This window comes from Gracilinanus agilis, chromosome 6 (assembly GCF_016433145.1).
Source record: "Gracilinanus agilis isolate LMUSP501 chromosome 6, AgileGrace, whole genome shotgun sequence".
NCBI classification, from domain to species: domain Eukaryota; kingdom Metazoa; phylum Chordata; class Mammalia; order Didelphimorphia; family Didelphidae; genus Gracilinanus; species Gracilinanus agilis.
The window spans coordinates 161,855,236-161,876,053 of NC_058135.1; the positions used below are offsets into that span (position 1 = coordinate 161,855,236).

Consider the following 20,818-nt stretch of genomic DNA (forward strand, 5'->3'; position numbering starts at 1 on the left):
TCAACCTATCCAAAATGCTGTGGTCTCTGTACTGCCAATAGTGGACAGGACTATTTTTCAGCCAGGAGAGGGGGTGGTGCACGTTAAGACATACAAGGCATTCACTCCTAGTGATATGGAAGTTCTGAAAAGGTGATTCCCCAAATTCTATGAAAAACCTTATAAGAGTTTAAAGGAATTAAAAAGGGTGTTCGCTCTTTTTTAACCCTAGTTTCTATGATGTAGAATTTCTTTTGGGGGAATTTTACTCTCCCTCGGAAAAGGAAAAAGTCCTCAATGAAACTAGGACAAATCCCAATTTGTAGTCGTGGCCACAGGTTGATCAGGACCTAGACTTCACACAACACGCTAACATGAGATATTTGTTAAGATGCAGAGCAGATTTAATCGAAGCAATGAGATTACATGCCAAAAGACCAAATGCCTGGTAGAAATTCGAAAAACTGAAGCAAGGGGAAGAAGAACACTCGAGTAGTTTTTTTGGATAGAGTCATTGAAGCTGCAGAAACGATTCTAGGACTTAGGGACACACATGCCCAGGATACAATTGACCACATAAGGAGACAATTTGTAAAGGGAACCTCAATCCCGATACAAAATTATTTCAGACAAAGTTGTCCACAGTGGGAATCACTACTACCACTGGAGGATGTTAGGCAACATGTGGCGTACATAGACGATTCAAGACAGAAAGAAGCAAGACTGGCTAGGCAATCTGATAATGATAAAGATGAGGTCATAGCAGATTCAAAGCGCCAATTAAAACAGGCAAAACGAGAGAAGGAGATAGAGTTGGTGAAGAATTTTGCTCTCCAAACAAGTAGAAATCAAAATCAATTTAGACAACCTGCTAACAACACCCAAAAATCAAAATCGTTCCCACGTTGTTATCTATGTGGACAGATTGGGCACGTCCTTCGTGTTTGTAGGTTTAGGTAACAAATAGATTTTTCAAGAAACAATAATCAAAGAGACACAGAAAGACCTTTTATAATTCCAAATGGGCTAAGAACAATGAATCCAAAGGAAATGATGAAAATAAACATGAGGGTGCATGCTGCAATCATGCATGTAAAAAATAGTCAAACACCTTCATTAGATGACATGGAGAGATATGTACAAATGGGAACGAAACTGAAGAAATCATTATGAATCGAGATTCCTGATTTACAACCTACTAATCAATGTAATTTGGGTGTGGCAGAATCTAATATAAGTGAGGAAAGCAGGCCATGGGTTGTTGCAGAAGCCATTGAAAGAGCTTGTTACATGTACCATGCTCACTAATAGCCCTGTTTCCCATCCTGCATGTTAGTAAATATATGCCATCAGATATTTCATTTAAAAAGATCTTGGTCCTGGAAATGGAGACGTCAGTGCAAAGTCACAAAGATTAGAAAAGGAATTAGAAAGGAAACTTAGAATCTTTGATTCTCAGTCTGGGCTATTTTTCTGTGTATTAAATTTATTGATCTTTTTGCCTCTACTATTTTGTATGTAATAAATGTTTTTTAAAATGCTTGTCAGGATAATATGGCAGAATTGCTTGCTGGTATGCTGTTTGTTTATTCTTTCTCGATAAGATTTACAGCACACTTGTGTTTTTATGATCAAGCATGTGGGATCTTTTTATAAGTGAAAAGGGTTCCTATATTAGGAAGTAAGATCACCGAATGGTTTCAGTTAACCTATTCTTTTTCATTTTCTCCTTTACTAACATTTCCTCCATGAGGACTATGTTAATTTATTCTTCTCTGGGTTTTAACTCCTTTTGGAGGAGGTGGGGCTTAACTCTTAATTTAATTTAAGTGTTCTTACACATGTCTTGTATGTTAACTGAGAGAAAAGTGTAATGATTTAAAAAATAAATTCTCATTTTTCCTGAAATCTCTCAGCATATGATTCAAAGTCATTTCCTAACAAAATGCCTGTGAATATAGCCACAGTAGTGATTCAAACAATAGTAACAGGATCTCCTGCTAATTTTCTTCCCATCCTTTATTCCCTACGTTGTGAATCCACCATTGTGAATAAACTAGTTTGTACACAAATACCCTGGAAAGCTTTGTATTTTGTTTTTTGTTTTTTTTTGGTAGCTACCTTGCCACATTCTTGAATTGGTTTCAGGTCAATGTTAAATTCCAATTTGTAATACAATTCAAATTTATTTTTATTAAGTGTTAGGTTCCTTTCCCCTCAACCAGTGAGAACTTTAATAAAAGATTACCAGAAATGAAAATATTGTAAGTTCTTCTAGTTAAGTACCTCCTACAAATAGATTTAATGGAATTCCATTTTCAGATAGCTAATGAAAACACTAGATAAAAGCTAATTTTGAAATGAGATTCTTTTGCTACAGAATCACTTACAGATTTTTTTTATTGAAAGACCTCCTTCCCTTTCCCCCCAACCAGTAACGGACAATTTACATTATAACCATATACAACCAAAATCTATAGTTAATATTAAAATTACACTGATGTATCTTACCATCATTTCTTTACTTGATTTTATTGAAAAACATTGCAGGGCACCTGTACCTTTCTAAAGATTCTGCTTTGAAATAATTAAGTAAAACTAAATAATTAAGTAAAACTAAATAAGAAGAGACACATACTGTACATTTGCTGACTGGATTATAATTTAGTAAGAATTAATGAACTTGTATAAGAAACAATTGCACTTGAAAAATTAAAAAAGTAAACAAAAACTCAGTTATACATGTCTTCTAATTTTATACATAATTCTATGAACAAAGCTTAATGATATATAATCTTGTCAAAAGAAGAGTATGTAAATGGTTAAAGGTTAAAAACACACACCCCAGTATATTCCAAAGTGGTCATCAATTTTAAAAACATCTTTACTGACTTGAACAGATTCATCAGTAACTCAAAGACAAACATACATAATTGCCAACTGTTGATCAAAAACGACTCCAACAAAAGTAAAGCAAAGTAACACTTCATTGGTATTTAGTGCAAATTTGGAGTGATTTTTACACGAGATGTTAAACATGTACACTTTAAAATTGTTCAAAGCAAGTATCGTCAATGACATTAATTTACCCATATTTTCTTAGGCTGACTGGAAGTTGCTTACTAGATTTTTTTTTCACTAGATTTTTTAAAAATAGGGTCTGTGTAGTTTAGTGATTCTTTTTATTTTGGTAGATTTTTTTGACATCTCAGTTTTGCCTTAAACTTTTGAAACAGTAAGAACTTCCTGACATTCTTTGTGCCTCTTTCCTTTACCAAGCTCTGAATTTTACGTGATCAAAAGCCTTTAGACCGGAGGAAAAAGAACACCACTTCAGCATAGGACTTAGTATAATTGTAGAATTCTAGGCCCCAAATGGAGGTTTTCATTAAGAAACATCATATTAGTGGGTAAACCATTGAAATCAACAGATGCATTCATCTACAATTTTAAAAAATGGGCATCAGGATTAAGAACATGCAGAGAAATATCAACTGCTTCTTAATGTCATGAAACTAAATTTATAATGACTAACCACCCAATATTCAGTGTATGAGAGTAAACTCAACTTTTAAGAACATCACTACTTCATTTTACCAAACACATGCCAGTTGCCACAGCCAAGGAAAAGGAGAGTGCTAGCTAGTTAGTAAATAACTTTGTTTCCATCTTTACTTGAGACCAAAGGATACACTGATCACACACTGCATACTGAGGAGGCATGAAAGAAAGTAAGGATGAATGCAGATAATAGTTTTTGCCGGAAGAGAATCATATCACATTTCTGAAGGACCAGAATATATCTTTAGGAATGAGGATCTACAGGTAAAGGGAATAGGTAGGCACCATATATGAAAAATTGTGGCAAAATTTTGACCTTTTTGGTATGTAGTAGATGCAAAAGCAATGAAAAAACCCCCACAACTTTTTATATCACTGACTTTGAGACCACCAAGTTCTTTCTTTGTTTACACATTTAAGAGCAAAATAAAACAACAACAACAAAAAACCAGACCCTGTAAAATGAGCTTAAGCTTATAAGACCAAGATTATTTTTAAGGTTGCAAGGTATCAGTCTTGGAAATTAATATCCTACTGAGTGACTGCAATTTTAAATGGCTAACTTGGGAAGCCTGTTTTAGTCAGCATTCCTTGAAGAGATCCCTAAATGTGAACAAGTTAAACAAGGTCTGTAGAGATCTAGCTCAATGCCTTTCTTCTCATTTTACAGATAAAGATGCTTGGTGAATGACTTCCCCAAGACTTGCCAAGGCCAGAATCATTTTTTTTTGGACGAGTATAATTAGAACAGCCTTTCTTTTCTGTTCCCTAAATTAAAAGGCTGCTTCGGATTAATTTTTAAAGATATTTTGTTTTTGTGGTCCCCTTCCTTGATAGGGGACTTAAAACTTTTCCTTTACCAGCTGTGTCAAATCTGTGTTAGCTCGGTGTTAAAAGGCAGGGCATGTGGATTGGGAAGGCATTGAGGGTGGGGAGGAGCTTATGTGTTTTTGAGGTTTGAATGGACTTGTCCTGCTGGAAAATTAATGAAAATCAGATAAAGGCTTAAGAAAAGGAGTTTTCTCCAAACTCAAAAGTCTGTGAGATGTAAAATAAAGGAAGAGGCTTTGGAGCCACACCACTCCTTGTTGCTGCCAGATGTCCACTCCGTGTTTGGAATCTTAAAGAAGATATCTCTTTCTATGGACACATGACCCTCTCAGCACCTTTAGAAAAGTATAGATACCATCCCAAGCTTTAGCACAATTTTGTGTTCTAAAAGGTTATCCAAGAAGTGAAAATAAACATCAAAAAGTGGCTAAAGTATATATTATTGGGAGAGAGCTGGGGAGAGGTAATTGGCCTGGAGCTCTACCTATGACCCCATGGACAGAGTTTTGTCTTCAGAAATGGGAGGCTTTGGGGGCCTTAAGCCCTACCCTTGTGCAAATGCTTTGTTTATAGTGAATTACATAAAGAAACAACGATTCTGTTTCTAAGAGTTATTTTGGATCCTGTAGGACATGCTTCTTTTCCTGTTCAAGTTCTTCACCCCATGTAAAAAAATAAATAAATAAAAAGGGCAAAGGAGGAGTTATCAGTAAGCAATACAACTAAGCACAAGAGACTACTTAATAATCTGTGGACAGTCACTCCAGGCCTTTGCTTTCCTTTTGGCCAAGGCCAGCCAGGCTGGTTCTGTTGACACCGGGGCAGCATCTGGTGTGGAGAATCTCTTTGGGACTTCTTTCATCAGCGATGCAGGCATAGCAGAATCTGAGATCTCCACTAGATTTAGAGTGTGGTTTGATTTTTTGGAAGGAAAAAGAAAAGGAAAAAAAAATCAGTACAATGCAGATAATTGTTCTCTATCAGCAGACTCTCTGCCATCTCATGCCATGGCTGCATAGTGACTCTTGAAGCTTATCAGGAGCGTGAATGTGGGGAAGAGAACTAGAGTTAGCCAGAAGGAGAGAATGCTGAACATCTCTTAACATGCGGAAGCACTGAGGGCCGGGGACACAAGGAAACCCTTAGCATGCATCTGACATACAGAAATACACAGCCCACAGTGCAGTCACCTCTGATATTTCTGAGCCTAATTTCCAAGATCTGGAATTCTACAGAAAGAAGCTTTGTCATTCTGTTCACACAACCAGTGAATAAAACAAAACCCAATTAATAGATTCAGTTCAATTTAAATGATTGTTTCAGAAGACAGCAACAGTCTTGCTGACTTAACTCTCACTTCCCAGAACTAGGCAGAGAAAGATTTGAAACTAGGTTGTGTCCAGTACTGTTGTTGGGGAATCCAGCCCTCTCAGGTGCATCCAGTGTGGCATTTTGCACCTCCTCCATCCTGTTTCTCATTCCTCATGTATTAGTAGATTTGATCCAGCTGTCTTTGCTAAATAACAAGGTTTTGAAAAACCCTTTGCTGGCTACATTCGCCTGAAGAACTGCTTTGGAGAGTGGCTTGAAAATGCAGCAACCAGGACTTTCTGAGATGAATTTGGCAAGGCTACCTTATAAATGGCCATCTTCCAGGACAGCCTCGTATCGAGTGACCAAGGTCAGTGTACCAAACCAGGCAAAATCGAGCATTAAACCTGCAAATTAATCATTTCTTTAGATTCCTGAGGTCTTTCAGGAATTTAATAGGGATGAGTGCCAAATCTTTATACTTGGGCTCAAAAAAATGACTTGCAAGATGAAGGGAGGCACAGCTAGACAGAAGGCTAGGAAATATCTGGGGGTTTTAAAGGACTTCCAGCTCAGGAAAAATGAACAGTACAAAAAAGCCATTTTGTTGATTTGGATTGCATTAAACTAGATACAGCTTGTAGGAATAAGAAATCGCAGCAGACTAAATACCTTTAGTAGTTGGATGTTGAATTTGTTATATACTTGGAAAGGGCAAACTCTGCATGGTGGAAGATTGCATTTCTGTTCTGCCTTGTAGATGGAAGTATTTGTTTTGTTTAGATTCTGAACTTTACAAAATGAGGGGAAGGGGAAAAAGGTCAGGGTTCATATAAGTAGCTTAGTATTCTCTTTAAAAGTCTCCCTTTAATAGTAATCCTAAAAGATAGGTTTTACGGGACAGAATGCCATTTGCTTATTATAACTCCGGAAGGTTTGATCTACTCTAAACACGTAACTTTGTGCTAGTTCTTATGTGCTAACTGAATAATGTGTGTATGCATTACTCATGCATGTGCAGCTTCATTAAAAGATTATTTGACTGGAGCTTTTTGGCCCCACAGGACAGATCTAGGAGGAAATGAGTGTAAATTTCAAAAAAAGACAAATTTAAGCTTGATGAAAAGAAAAACTTTCTAGTAACTAGAAAAGTGGTGGAAGATGTTTTAGAAGGTAAAGAAGACCCTTTGGAGGTCTTTGAGCAAACAGTGGATGGCTACTTTTGTATAAGTCGTAGAGAAAATTCTAAACAATTACTAGCTGTCCTAATGGCCTCCTCCTAACTAAAATTTTATGGTTTGGTTATCTTGAAAGTGGGGAATCTAATAGGGGAAATACATCACGTTATTTCATTTACTAAATGAGCAAAATGAATACGAATACTTTATCCTATGCATAACCCTTGCATTAGAGGTTGTCAAGGGGACAGACTAGAAAGCAGTAAGCAGTTCTGTTTATTAAGTCTGAAAAAAGAAAAGCAATAGGAGGAGTTACTACCTGTGACAGACGTAGGGAGAGTGTTGGATTTCTTCAGCTGTTCTCTGCGCTCTAGCCTGGACACAGCTGTCTCAATCTTCTTCTCGTCTTCCTGAGCAGTAGGTTTATGGAGGGAACCTGTTCTGCTGATATTGCTGCTTTCAGGTTGCTGGCTGCCTGCAGTCTGGAATCAGAAAAGGGGGGAAAACCCCCCATCAAAATAAAAGTTTCATTCATCCCTGGTAGCCCCTGGTAGGGGTGTATGTACTGAAACCTGCTTGGAAGGTCTAGGGGGTTGATAATTAATTTTCCATTGTGAGCATTTGTACCTCAGAAATTAGCTAATGCTACAAATTGGGGAATACTTTGTTTTGTCAATTGTCTAGAATTGAGAAAGTGATGGAGAAAATATTTATAAAACAGATTAAGCTTAAAAGTTTGTACATTTGTGGATGAAGATCCAGTTGTTAAACACTTGCCAGCACAACCCTTCCTGTAGCTCCCCCTATTTCCCAACCTAAAAATAAGAATAAAAAACGTAGAAAGAAAGATAAAAATAAGAAATGTAGATTCCCTGAGAGTTTTTCTGCTCTCTCCTTCCCACCATCAATGAAGCAGCGGAAGATGGGGATCTGGGCTTTTTGATGGTTACATCAACTTCTTTATCTCCTCTCTAGTACAAGATGCCTAAGTGGGGAAAATACTTTTCTTGAGCTCTTGACTATGATAAACCAGGGAGAGCTGACTGGAGAATGAGATCTTCAAAGGCCATTAGTTGCTCTTCTAATCTCGCTGCCCTAAATGAAGAAATTTCTTTCTGATATTCTATTCATCCATATATAATGATTAAGAATAATGCTATTCTAGTACTATATGCTTCTGTGGAATCTAAACCAATTAGGTAACTGTCTATTAAAATCATCTTGATCTCCTGGTATAGATGTTTTTCCTGGTTTAATTTTTCATGTTTTCTCTGCCCAATTTTTTTTCCTGTTCCTCTCAGCTCTCCTTTTTCCTCACCCCCTGCCCAAACTCCTATCCCCTGCCCTAAAAGAAAAAGGAAATGCTAGTAGAGGCTCAGAGCTGTTGCTTTTAAGTGGATGTTGGGCCTAGCATGTCATGAATATAGGGGCAGCTTTTAGGGGATTCAAGATTGAGGGCTTCTGGGTGCTTATACAGGATGCACAAAAAAGTGAGCTCAGTGTAAATTGTAAGGGCCTACAATTCAATCCCCCCAATGTATTAAACTCTGTGCAAGGTACCACTCTATCAGAGGGTCTACTTACGTTTTCTTTCGATAACCTTTCTGCCTGTTTGGCCTCTCTGGCTTGCTTTCTTTCCTCTCTGGTAGCTTGCTGCTCCCTGAATCCTTTTTGCTTTTGTAGTGCTAATGTAATCCACTGTGGCTGGGCAGTGTCAGTTTTTTCCATTGATTTGGAGCCTTCTAAAGAGTGCCAGCTCTGAAGCATTGGCTTTTCTGTGAGAAAGAACAAAGCAAAGAAAGACACGATTTGCGATGAAAGACCATCACTTCATCTTTGTCCCCCTAGAATGCAGAAACAAGGCAGACAGATTCTGAGTCAGTGCTTCAACTGATTTCACTTCAAGATCTCCTGAAACACCTTTTCTAAGACAAAAAAGACATGACATCAAGGTGAAGAGAACCTGGGCATAAACTCCTCTCCCTAAACTCTTATTAGTTCAAAGGATGTGTGATTCCAGCAATGGGAGAACTCCTTACACCAAGCAAAGGATTAAATCCTTGAACTGGCAGTTTCTTTGAGTCTCTGTGACCAGTAAAAATTGTCACAGGGTGGCTGGGGATGAGGCAGTTAATTTAGCTAGGCTGGTCTGCATCCACGGTGCTGGATCTGTACTTGAAACCCTTCCAGCTTGGCAAGTCCGTGCCACCCTGAGCCATCAGGGCTGAATGGTTGTGGAAGATCCTTTGTCCCCCAAACTGGCATTTAAAAAAATGGCCTCTTCATGCGGTGTCGTATGCACGGAGCATTTTAGAATCTCAGTCCTGTAGAAGACCTCAGGAGGATCACCTAGTCCTACTCTCTTATTTTAGAGCCCAGGAAACAGGCCCCCAAAAGTTAGAGGATTGACCTAAAGTGGCATCAAGCTAGATGTGGGTGGGGATGAGACTAGCACCCAGGACTTCTCTTTCCCTTATATCGTGCTGTCTTTCTGGTGTGGGAGACGGTCAGACTGCTGATTCCGAGCTCCCTTGGAAGTCCTTTTTTGGCTATAAGGGGAGATGCAAAGATCTGGGCTCTTGATTGGGGGTGTGCCTATGCTGTGTGCCAGCCTGTGGGGTGATAGGGCTGGGCAGCCTCCTCCTTCTGTGCCTGAGTAATCACCTGACCTATGGTCCTTGGAGCAAAGTGTCCTCCTGCTCCAGACTTCACCTACATTTCTTCAGTTAATTGGCCTTTGTACTCTGAATCTGCTGCTTCAGGCTCCTCTCTTAGAAGAATTGTTATTGAGCTGGACATGGTGGCATTTCCCAGGGTACTGTGATACCCAATTGGCATCCAGGGACATTCCTATGTATTATTCTAGGAGCAATAGCCTCAGCTCTGCTAAAATCAGGGTTCAGAAGTTTATTTCCCCCTTAGTATCCTTTTCAGTATTTGCCTTTGGAAATGCAGGAGCTGTTTGTAATTTTAAAAAAAATCTCCTGAGCCAGGCTAATGGAGGCAATTAGTCTTCATTTGCTTCTACCCTTCTCAATTTTAGAATAAAAAGCATAGTTTTAATACTTCGCAGTAAATATAGTGAGCCAAACTGACAACTAATATAATTGTTCCCTCTGAACCTTCTTTAATGAATGAATAAGAAATTATGTGAACCTAAGGCACACTAAGGTTGAAACTGCTTAACTCTGAAGGAGGTTTAACTTGTCCCTTATAATGCCACCATTGGTTTAGTTAGTAAAGCCTCTCTACATACATTCAGTAAAAGTAAATGAGTTTCACCCAAGCCGAATAATTAAAAATTCTAAATTACTAGAGCACAAACGAACAGTTTTATTGTACAGAGCTCTATACTATTGGCCATAGGAAATTCAGTTTAATTCAACAAAGATTTATTGTCCATCATATTCAAGGTACTACACTAGGCATTGTTGATGCAAAAAATGAAAACAGACTTGGTTTCCACCCACAAGATATTGACAATGCAAGAGGAAGGATTGTGGAATGGTACATGAAGTGTTAGATTTGGAGTAAGAATACATGTTCAGATCCCACTTCTGGAAATAGGAAGAATTGATTAGTTGCCTCCTAGAAGAAACTCTAAAATGGAAATTCCAAGAAATACAAATAAAATTCAGAGTTTCCAGGTCAAAGAAAATATACAGTTAGCAGTTAGGAAGAATTTAAATACTGAGGAGACAGGATCACACACAATTTTAGTAGCCACAACTATAAAGGAGCAGGAGACCTTTGAATGTAATATTCCAGAAGGCAAAGGATATAGAGCTTTACAACCAAGAATAACCTACCCAGGAAACTCATTGTAATCCTACAGGGGGAAAAAGTAGATTCAATGAAATAGAGGACTTCTAAGAATTCTTGATGACAAGACTTGAGCTGTGTAGGAACTTTGAAGGCCAAACATGTCAAGAAAAACAGATGAACAAATGGAAAGGACTTTAGACAAGGATAAGCCACTTACATTCAAATGTAGAGAAAAGAGAATGTGGGTCCCCTCCGAACTATATCATTATCAGAGATTACAGAAGGAAACTAATTATGAGGTCTAGGGGCGATTCTGTGAGATCTTGATTTTAAACGAATGGAAAAGGGGAGAAAAGGAACATATTAGGGGAGGAAAAGGAGAAGGTTAGGAAAAATAGGTGCAAAAGTAGACTCTATACACACAAGAAGAGTAATGACGAACTCTTACACTTCACTTCTCTAAATGGGTCAAAAAAGGGTAGAATGTGCGCGCGCGCACACACACACACACACACACACAGAATTGGTTACAGAAATACATTTCACTCAACAGGAAATAGCAGGGAAAGACAAAGAATTATAGGAATGGACTGATCCTAAACAAACTCTAAACAAGGATATACAAAAAATATTTGTAATTTTTTTTGGTAATGGCAAAGAATTAGAAACTGAGGGGGGTACCTGTCATTTAGGAAATGGCTAGTATATCAATGTAATAGAATACCATTGTGATATAAAAATGATGAAGGGAATTATTTTAGAGAAACCTGGAAAGACTTCTATGAAGTGATACAGACAAAAATGAGCAATACAGTTAGTTGATACAGTGATAACAATATTGTAAAGACAAACAACTCTGAAAGGTTCAGGAACTCTAATCAGCGTAATGATCAACAGTGATTCCAGGGGATTCATGATGAAACATTCTACTCATGTATAGTGAGGTAAAAAGACTCAAAGTGCAGAACAAGACTTTTTTTTGGATAGTCAATGCAGACATTTGTTTTCCTTGACTATATATATTTGTAACAGGCATTTTTTTTTCTTTTTCAATTGAGGGGATGCTATATTTAAGCTGATTAAAAAAATTTTTTTTAAAAGAGACTACTCTTTTCTGATGCAGGGAGAGGAAGGAGGAGCTGAGGCACCTATAAATAAATTCTGTCAATTAAAAAAAAGAGAGAGAGACTATTATGTACCAGGCATTGTGTTAGGTGCTAGAGATAGATAAGGGCAAAACTGCATTCAAAGAGATTCTATTATTTTGGGTGGAAACAACATGTGTCCATATAAGTAAATGGGAAACATGTACAAAGTAGATAGGCAATTTGGGGAGAGCATTACCAGTTGGGGGATCAGGAAAGTTCTTAATTCGGACATGACAAGAGCTGAACTTTCAAGGAACACATGGATTCTAAGAAGTTCTAGGGAGCAAAAAGTATCTGCAGTATTTGAGTTTTAAAGTACTTTATGAATGTCAGTATTATCAAATATATTTAAAAATGTTCAAATAAAGCAAAAATATGAAGCAAAGAGTGCAGGAAAGATAAAGAAGAGACTTGGCAAATCATTGATAGCTTGGGAAAATCAGGAAGACTTCATGAATATAGTAGAAACTAAAGTGGACTTTGAAGGAAGAGTCTTTTCCTTGTCTCTAGTTCTCATGAAATCACTGTAAAGAGGGGAAAGATGCTTTATCTTCCATCTGGACTGGATAACGACTCCCTAATATAAGGTATCTTTGCTAACTTATTTTTTTTTTTACTCCTATCTTTCTAAAGCTCTATTGAAACAAAAGCAACAGGTTTCCCTGGCTAAAATTAACTAACCTGCTAACTTATTTTAAAGGAAAAATGAACCTGAATTTGAATTGGGAAGAAATGCAGAGGAGTCTCATCTCTCATCCCTGTAGATGCAAAGAAAAGGACAATCCTTCTTCCCATTTTCTCACTTTGTGTTCTCCCTCTACTTTTTTGCCCCCTCAGTAATACTGGAGTGTCAAAGAGATTCCAATTTGGCCTAGAAAACATGGGAATTCTGGGCTTCCTTTCTGCCAGTTGTTTCTCCTACCTTTGTCCTTTAAAATTCTTTGATGTTTCTTTGGAGAGAAAAAAAAAAACAGTTTGAATTAACTGACAGACTTTTTTAACCCAGCAGATTTTTTCCCCTAACCTCATTCATTCTGATTTTGAATGAATCACTATCTCATGTAACAGGATGCTGCCATGTGCTTTGAAACTGTGATTAACTGTCAATCACTTGGATTCATTTATTTATTTTGTTGGCAGAAGCAGTAGGTTGGAAGTGGAAGAAAAATTACATTGAGAAAAAAATGTAATTGTCTTAGAATAGGAGGTGATGGACCTGCTGGATTCTGCTCTACTCAGACCAAATTCTGGAGAATTGTCATCTGTGTGCCACATGTACGAAGTGGTATCTGTAAATTGGAGTGTGTCCATGAGAGGCAGACAAGGATGGTGGGAAGTGAACAATCTGTTAAAGAAACCAGGGTAGTTCAGTTTATAGGAGAACAGACTTGGATGGCCACATGCTTATTCACTTCTGCCAAACCTGGTCCATTGGGAATTCCATCTTTTCTCACTTTGGAGGAAGGGGCTGGCAGGAGATGGGGAGAGGAAGAGAAAGGGTCTGGGAGAGGAGTCAGGCTGTTCTTGGCTTCTCAGCCAACCCAAAGGAGGACTTGCACCTCTGTGGCAACAGGTTGGCTGCCGGAAGGGGTCAGGCTCAGCCACAGCTGATAAAGGTTTGACTTAGGGGAGTGATGGGTGGGAGCAGCAGTTCACAAACTCCTGCCCTGGAAGCATATAGCTTGGTTATCCTATGACTACTTCAGGTGGGGCACAGAGGGATCTCTGTGTTATACTCAGTTTGAGCAAAGCCCTTGAGAGAGAAAGTTGGGTTCAGAGCCCAACTCCACCTAGCAGACTGACCAAAGGTGCTCTGGTCCAGGCCACTCTGAGGGAATTCTACTTGTGCTCCTTCTCCTTGACCATCCTCCCCGGATGGCTCTTTACTCCATGGAGCACAGCCTTAAAGGTGGACTCTCAGCACATCCTGGTTTTTGATATACTGGACCTGTACTTTCATTGAGATGAAGAACTTTCTTGGGAAGAAACTACCAATACAGGTTGTTTTTTTCTCTTCATCTTGGAAACACATCCCGTATGTTTCAGAGGTAGGATTAGAATCCAGAACTTCTTGGATCCATGGCTGGCTCTCTCTCTACAACAAATATTACCTATTTGTAGCAGAGGATTAAGTCTGACCAAAGAGGGCAGAATTAGGGGTAATGGACGTTAGATTTCAGCTCAATTTATCAAAAGTAGAATAGGCTGCTCCCAGAATAATGAATGAGTCCCCTCATCAACTAAGCAGAGGCTGGGAAGGTTGTAGACAGGATAAGTGTTGGACCAGGTGACCTCTGAGGTGCCTTCTTACTCTATTCTGAATCTCTGGATTCTGTATAAGAAAACAAGCTCATCACACTTAGTGGAAGAAAGCAAATCCAGTTCAATCTCATATCTTCTACATTTACCTAATGTTCTAGAATGGGGAACCTTTAAGGAGTTCCAGTGCCCAGAGGGCAAATTCAAGCTATGAGCCTCTGTGTTACCAGAGAGAGCTGAGGGAGAAAGTGCTTGCTTTGGGTGGCTGGACAGAGGAATGAGGTGCACAAAAAAATGTCCTTGGGGGCTGGGAAGAGAGGGAACGGAGCAGCTCCCCGAGTGCCAGCTCGTCATGGGTGCCACGTCTTTGCCAACGTCGTTCTAGAAGATGCCCAGTTATCAAAGGTGGATTCTGCATACTGAATTTACTGAGACAGAAAAGTGAACTTGGACTTTTGAGAAAAATTTTCCAATAATGACATCTAAAACCAAAAAGGGACTTCTATTGAATTCCAGTTACTCAATATCAGATTTGTAACCATGCCTTATCATTTATTTCAGATAATTCTTTGGGGTCCTGCTTAACATCCCTAACTTAAGGCCTGTGTTAATCTTGAGTGGAAATTCTAATAAAATGGACTGTTAAGATCCAAACAATTGGACTAACTATTTTCAGATTAGGGCTATTAAGATGATTAGGCAGAATGACTGACTATTCAAACCAATGTAGTCTGTCTCATGAAATACATGTGGCTGAATTTTACTAATACATTGGCCAGCTGTTGCATGAACTGATCAAATCGACCTGCCATTTTGATAGCACGTGGGCAGAGCTGAAATTGCCTCCAATGTAGAATTGACTTAATTCAGAGTAAAGAACCTGAGTGTATTTTTTGGTATTCTTAATTAGTTTGAATACAAAATTATGGAAGAGCCTTGAGAGATCATCTAGTCCATTACCTTACCACCAGGCAATATTGCGATTTAAAGTGTTGCAAAAGGATGCAAATGGAAACCAATAATGATACTTCAGTGGCCCACAGAGTTGGCAGCAAGAAGGGGATTAGAGGCCAAAGCATTTCTATGAGAGTATAGAGAACCAGAAGACATGAGGCACACGGACAGACGGCTCTAGACCAAAATAGGAAGCCTATGACCCTTCTTATTTATATATCATAACTGAGGGCAAAGGCCCAGCTGCTCTATCCTAGTTATAGTTCTGTCCACAATTTCCTCTCTGAAGATCACTCTCCCCCTTGCCTCTGCCCCAAGAAGGAGCGCTGCTAAATTATTGATGTTTAAAAAAACCCCCACTGGCATCAAGTTTTTGGTTATGACCTTTCAACTTCTCTACATTTGCTCTCAGGATTGGTGAGTCTCTAGCCTCCCTTGTGTGAGGGGTCTCAGCTATGCTCACTTCAAACCCAACTCAACTCACTCCCTGGACTTCTCTATCTCCTTTCTACCATATCCCTTACAAATCTGGTTCCAGCCACTTCTTGAAAACCTATAGTATGCAGGGACTCATCACCTTCCAAAGCAGCTATTCCACTTTTGGATTGTAAAGAAGCCTTTCCCCTTACATTAAGCTTTAAAATAGATTTCTTTGAAACTTCCACTCATTGCGTCTAGTTATTTTCTCTGGAATCCAGCAGAACTAGCTAACTCTCTTCCACATGATAGCCCTTCAAATACTTGAAGAAAGTAAACATTCTTTGCCCATAAGTCTTCTCCTACCACCTGACATCCCCATTTCAATCAACCCTTCAATCCATTTTCAATCAACCCTTTTAGAGCAAGTTTGCCAGTCCTTTTACTTTTACTATCTTCTGGACACACTCCAGCTTGTCTCTATCTTTCCTAAAATAGGTACAGAAGTCAACACAGTACTTGAATTATGTGCCTCCCTTGTATTGGACACTTCTTTTAATGGTGCCTAACATAACATCAGCATTTTTGGCTTCTGTGTCACACTTAAGCTGTATTAAACTTGTGTTTTATCTACAATCTATGAAGATCTGTCATTTTCAAATAATCTCGCACTTCTTTCAAGTCTCTGATTAAAACATTGAATCACATATGGCCAAGAACAGAAGAGACAAGATAAGCAATGAGGAAAAGCTGTAAACTTCAGTTTAAGGAGCCAAATAGGTAGAATTAATCTCTTTGGAATTCCTTGCTCGAGACAGATGATTTTCTACTGTCGGCAAGTTCAATTAGATTTCTAGTCTTTCTTTGGTGGCTGGGTGGGTGTTTTCCTGAACTCTCCTCTGTGGGTTTCACATGACACTGATCTTTTTCCAGTTCTCCTATTTTCTGTTTTTGTATTTGTAACCTTAGTATCTAGCATATTGCCCCACAATGTCATAGGCACTTAAGCATGTACTGAATGAAATAGATTTAAAGCACAATAAATCCTGCCAGCCATCATTACCATTCTCATGCTCCATCATTAATATGAAGAAACCGAAACCTGGAGAGATGAAGTGATTTGCTCAGTCACTGAGGCAGCATTAATCAGAAACTGGACTCATGGACAGGGCTTTGGATTCTAAGTCCAGGGCTTTTTCCAGCTATCCTATCTGGTTTGAAACTGACTCCCATTTTGAACTAAGACTGATGTCTGAATTCCAACTCCCACTTTACTGAATTCAGTTAGGTAGGATTATAGAATTTTCCAACAACCTCATTTTACTGCTGAGGAAAAACTACAAATAATAGAATCATAGATTTGGACCCAGAAAGAACCTCAGTCATTTGATTCAACTCCTTCATTTTATAGATCAGAAACTGAAGTCCAACTGAGATTAAATAGTCTGCCTACAGTCACACAGCTAGGAAGAAAGAACTGACATTTATTTTATTTTTTAAAACACCTTACCTTCTGTCTTAGAATCAATACTGTGGATTGGTTCCAAGGCAGAAGAATGGTCAGGACTAAACAATGGGCAAAGTGAGGTGCCCAGTTACACAGCCAGTAAGTGTCTGAGGCTAAATTTGAACCCAGGAACTCCTATCTCTGGAGTTTTAATCCACTAAGCTATCTAGCTGCCCACAAACAACTAGTATTTAAACCAAAGTCTTTAGCTTCTAAAACTAGCTATTTTTCAAATTGAATCACAATTTGAGATTTGGAAGAGACCTCAGGAGCCATCCAGGCCAACCCATACACAAAAGAATCTCCTCAATTACATGCTCAACAAATGGTTATTTTTGAATCAACCCTCTATCTGACCACTTTTTGACTTTTACCAATCATTCCTGGTTCTGCCCTCCAGGATGAAACAGAGCGAGTCTGATCCCTTCTTGACGTGACACCCAAATCCTTAAAAAGAGCTATCCTCTCCCTCTCCATTTTATGCTCCCACAGACTTCATTTCTCCAGGCTAAACAAGCCAGTTCTTTTTTTTTTTCCATTTTAATTCACATTATTTTTCATTAAGTCAGTTCTTCAACTGATGCTCACACTCAGAATTCAGAATCCTTTTTAGGGATGTGCCAAAGCTGGCTCACACAGCCTTGTGAGAACCAATTGTTACATTTCCAGTCTGAGCATTCACACTCCAGAAATGAGCAAACACTACAAATCGGGGCTCGACTCATCATTTTGTTGGTTGTCTGGGTGTAAGAAAGGGATGGGAAAATTGTTCATGTAGATTCAATTTAAAAATGTGTCCTGCATACAGAGGATACATGTTGGTATAATATATATAATATGTGTATTATACACACACACCCCTATACTATACACAAACACAGATGGTGGTAGGGGGCAAAGAGCTGGTTGTTAAACGTTTACCAGCACAGAGAGATGCCTTTCCCAAGTTCTCTTCTCCAGACACTACTTAAACTGATTCCCCAAACTGAATGCAATGTCCAAGCTACAAGGTCTGACAAGGGCAGAGGACTGTGAGGCTACTACTGCCTTGTTCCTGGAATCTGTAAGCCTCCTAAAGCTCCCCCAGACTGCAGTAGCTTTTTTGGCTGCCACATCAAACTAATGACTCATATCGAGCTTAAACCCCTCAGATCCTTTCTAGGACAACTGCTGCCTGGCCACCCTCCTGTTAAGATTAATGATTGATTTCTTTCAAACCCAAGGGCAAGACTTTGCGTTTATCCCTACTGAATATCAATCATCTAATGAGATTCACCAATAAAGATCCTTTTTTTTTTTTTCAACTCTTACCTTTTGTCTTATAATCTATGCTGTGTATTGGTTCCAAGGCAGAAGAGTGGTCAGGGATAGGCAATGGGTGTGGGTGTGTGTGTGTGTGTGTGAAGAGACCTACCCAGGGTCACACAGCTAGGAAATGGCTGAAGCCAGATTTGAACCCAGGATCCCTCATCTCTCTATCTATGGAGCTACTTGACTACCCCAATCAGGAACCTTTTGAATCCTGCCACCGTCATTCAGTGTTGTTAGCTATACCTTTCTTCTTAGTACAACCTGGAAAGTCAACGAATATACCATCTACATCTTTAAGTCAATGATAAAAGGGTCAAAAAGCTAAGGTCCAAGAACAGTTCTCTAAAGCACTCCTCTGGAGATCTCCTGCTACTTTAACACTGAAATATTAACAAATGTTATTTGAATCCAGCGATCCAACCAGCCCTGATCGTCCTAATTGAATGATCATCTAAGTCATAGCTTTCCTTCTTTTTCACATGAACAGTAGAAAATTCTTTATCAAAAACTTTGTAAAAATCTAAGTAAAATATATCCATATTTCTTCTTATTATCTAATAATAGATATTATATATTATGTGTATTTCATCTATTACAGTCTATATATTATCAATTAGTTTATTAATCCTGTCAAAAAAAGGAAGTTGAATAAAGTTAGGAGTGACACATTTTTGAAGAAGTCATGCTGTCTCTTTATAGTCCCTGTAATCACCATCCATCTCTTTAATGCTCTTTCCAAGAATTTTCACAGGAATCAAAGTCAAGTTCCCTGACTCAAAGTCATTGTCTCTTTTTTGAAAATGGAGGCGACATCTACTCTTTTCTAATTTTGCGGCATCTATACCACATTTTCCATGATCCTTGAAACATCATTTACAGTGCTTCTATAATTGCATCTGCCAGAGTATTGTTTTCCTGGGTCAATTGCCTTGAATTCATCAAAGGCAGCTAAATGCTCTCTTACTAAGTCCTGCTTATGTTGGGTATCCATTCCCTAGTAGCATTTTTGTTATGTCTAAAAGTCATTCCCCTTTGCAGAGAAAAACAGAAAATAATTCTGGGTCCAGTCAGTGAAATATCTTCTAAGACCTTTCCCTGGTCCAGATAGGTTTTTCAGTTCACTGGAGATTAGCGCTGGGTGATGGAGCAGGCCAAGGAGGACAATGGATGCATTTTTCATTTTCATTTTTATTTTTTCACAAACTTGCTATTCACCAGTTTGCTTCTGCTCCCCTTACTCTAGTGCAGGACCTTATCACCACTTTGCCCTGACCATTATAATAGCCTCATAAGTGGTGTGTCCTTGTGGTTGACTTGTAAGGTACAACTATAACATTTATAAAGAGTAATTTTCCTTGGTATGAACTATGACCATCCTGAGGACTTTTTTGAGAGAAGAGGTTTGAACAGTGGTTTGGACATTCAACACTACAAATATTCTTTTGCTTTCTTTTATTTATTTGTTTTTGGTCAGATCTATCTGTATCTGTCCAAATTGTTTCTAGAAGATTTTCTCTGTTTCTGTTTTGAAGCATATCTTCCTATTTAAGATTCAGGGGCCCCAAAAAGCTATATTTCTGCTACTTTCATGGTATTCCCAAACGTTCTTTTCTCTCACACTCTGACCTATCCCATCGCCTTCTCTTTTTCTTTTCCCAAATAGTAGCCATGCTCCTGCCTCATTTTCTTTCATCACAATTTAGTATTCGTCCTTCTTTCTTGATATTGAACCATAGGGCTCCTCAGACTCCCCAAGTTTTCCCCTATTAGCATGGAACAAAACAACTATGGACACCAGCACGGTCCATATTAAAGACCTGGAGCCAGAGAACCCAAGTTCAAATCCCATCTCCATTAACTACTAGCTATATGAGCTTGGGTGAACTTAGCTCTCTAGGTGGTGGCTTCTTCATATGAAAAATGAGAGGGTTGACTAGATGACCTTTAGGTTCCTTTCAGTTCTAAAGCTGTGATCTTATGAATATGGGTTGGGAACAGTATATTCTGTCACAGTTCTGGCCACCTTCCAATGTATTTCTTCTCTCCAATTATTCTTCCATATTATTATTCACATCTTGCAGCAAACCAAGCAAGGGTCAAGAATGGATGTTACTACGAGAGAGTAGAGAAATACTGTTTGATAGAATGTAAAGAGCCTTGGCTTTGGGTCAAAGGACCTGTTGTTGATTCCAAGTTCAGCTATTTCTGAGTAGGGTGAACTTGGGCAAGTTACTTAAGTTCTTGTGGCTGGCATAATGCCTTCAAATGTCTATGCAAACCCAAAACTTAAACAACAAATGAGAGGAGTTGGCCAGAGTCCTAACACATGGGGACAAATTTGACCTCATAAAGATCCCTGGATATAGGATGGAAACCTGTGATTATGCCTTGACTCATTCAAAATATGCAGGCTAGGTAAAAGAGGGTGAGGGTAGCATTGGATATTTAAAAAATCATACTTTCGTGAGGAAATCCTAGAAGTGAAAGGGGGAAGCATGACAGAAAATATTTGTTTGAAGGGGAAAAGAGGGGGGAAGTGATTTTGTCATTGGAGCAAACTACTGGACACCTGGTCAGAAAGAGGAAATGGATATAGA

General features: G+C 38.7%; 1 protein-coding gene across 1 annotated transcript in view; it reads right to left on the bottom strand.

Moving 5' to 3' along the window:
- Nucleotides 1–4,178: 4,178 nt before the first annotated feature.
- The window catches only part of CRACD (capping protein inhibiting regulator of actin dynamics), a 45,414-nt gene continuing 28,774 nt past the window's right edge, over nucleotides 4,179–20,818 (bottom strand). The window contains exons 6-8 of the mRNA XM_044682226.1: nucleotides 8,445–8,635; nucleotides 7,180–7,342; nucleotides 4,179–5,268 (exon numbers count right to left, since the gene is read on the bottom strand). Of these exons, the coding sequence (XP_044538161.1) occupies nucleotides 5,108–5,268; nucleotides 7,180–7,342; nucleotides 8,445–8,635 (515 nt within the window). The 3' untranslated portion in view covers nucleotides 4,179–5,107. The remainder of the gene's footprint in view (nucleotides 5,269–7,179; nucleotides 7,343–8,444; nucleotides 8,636–20,818) is intronic.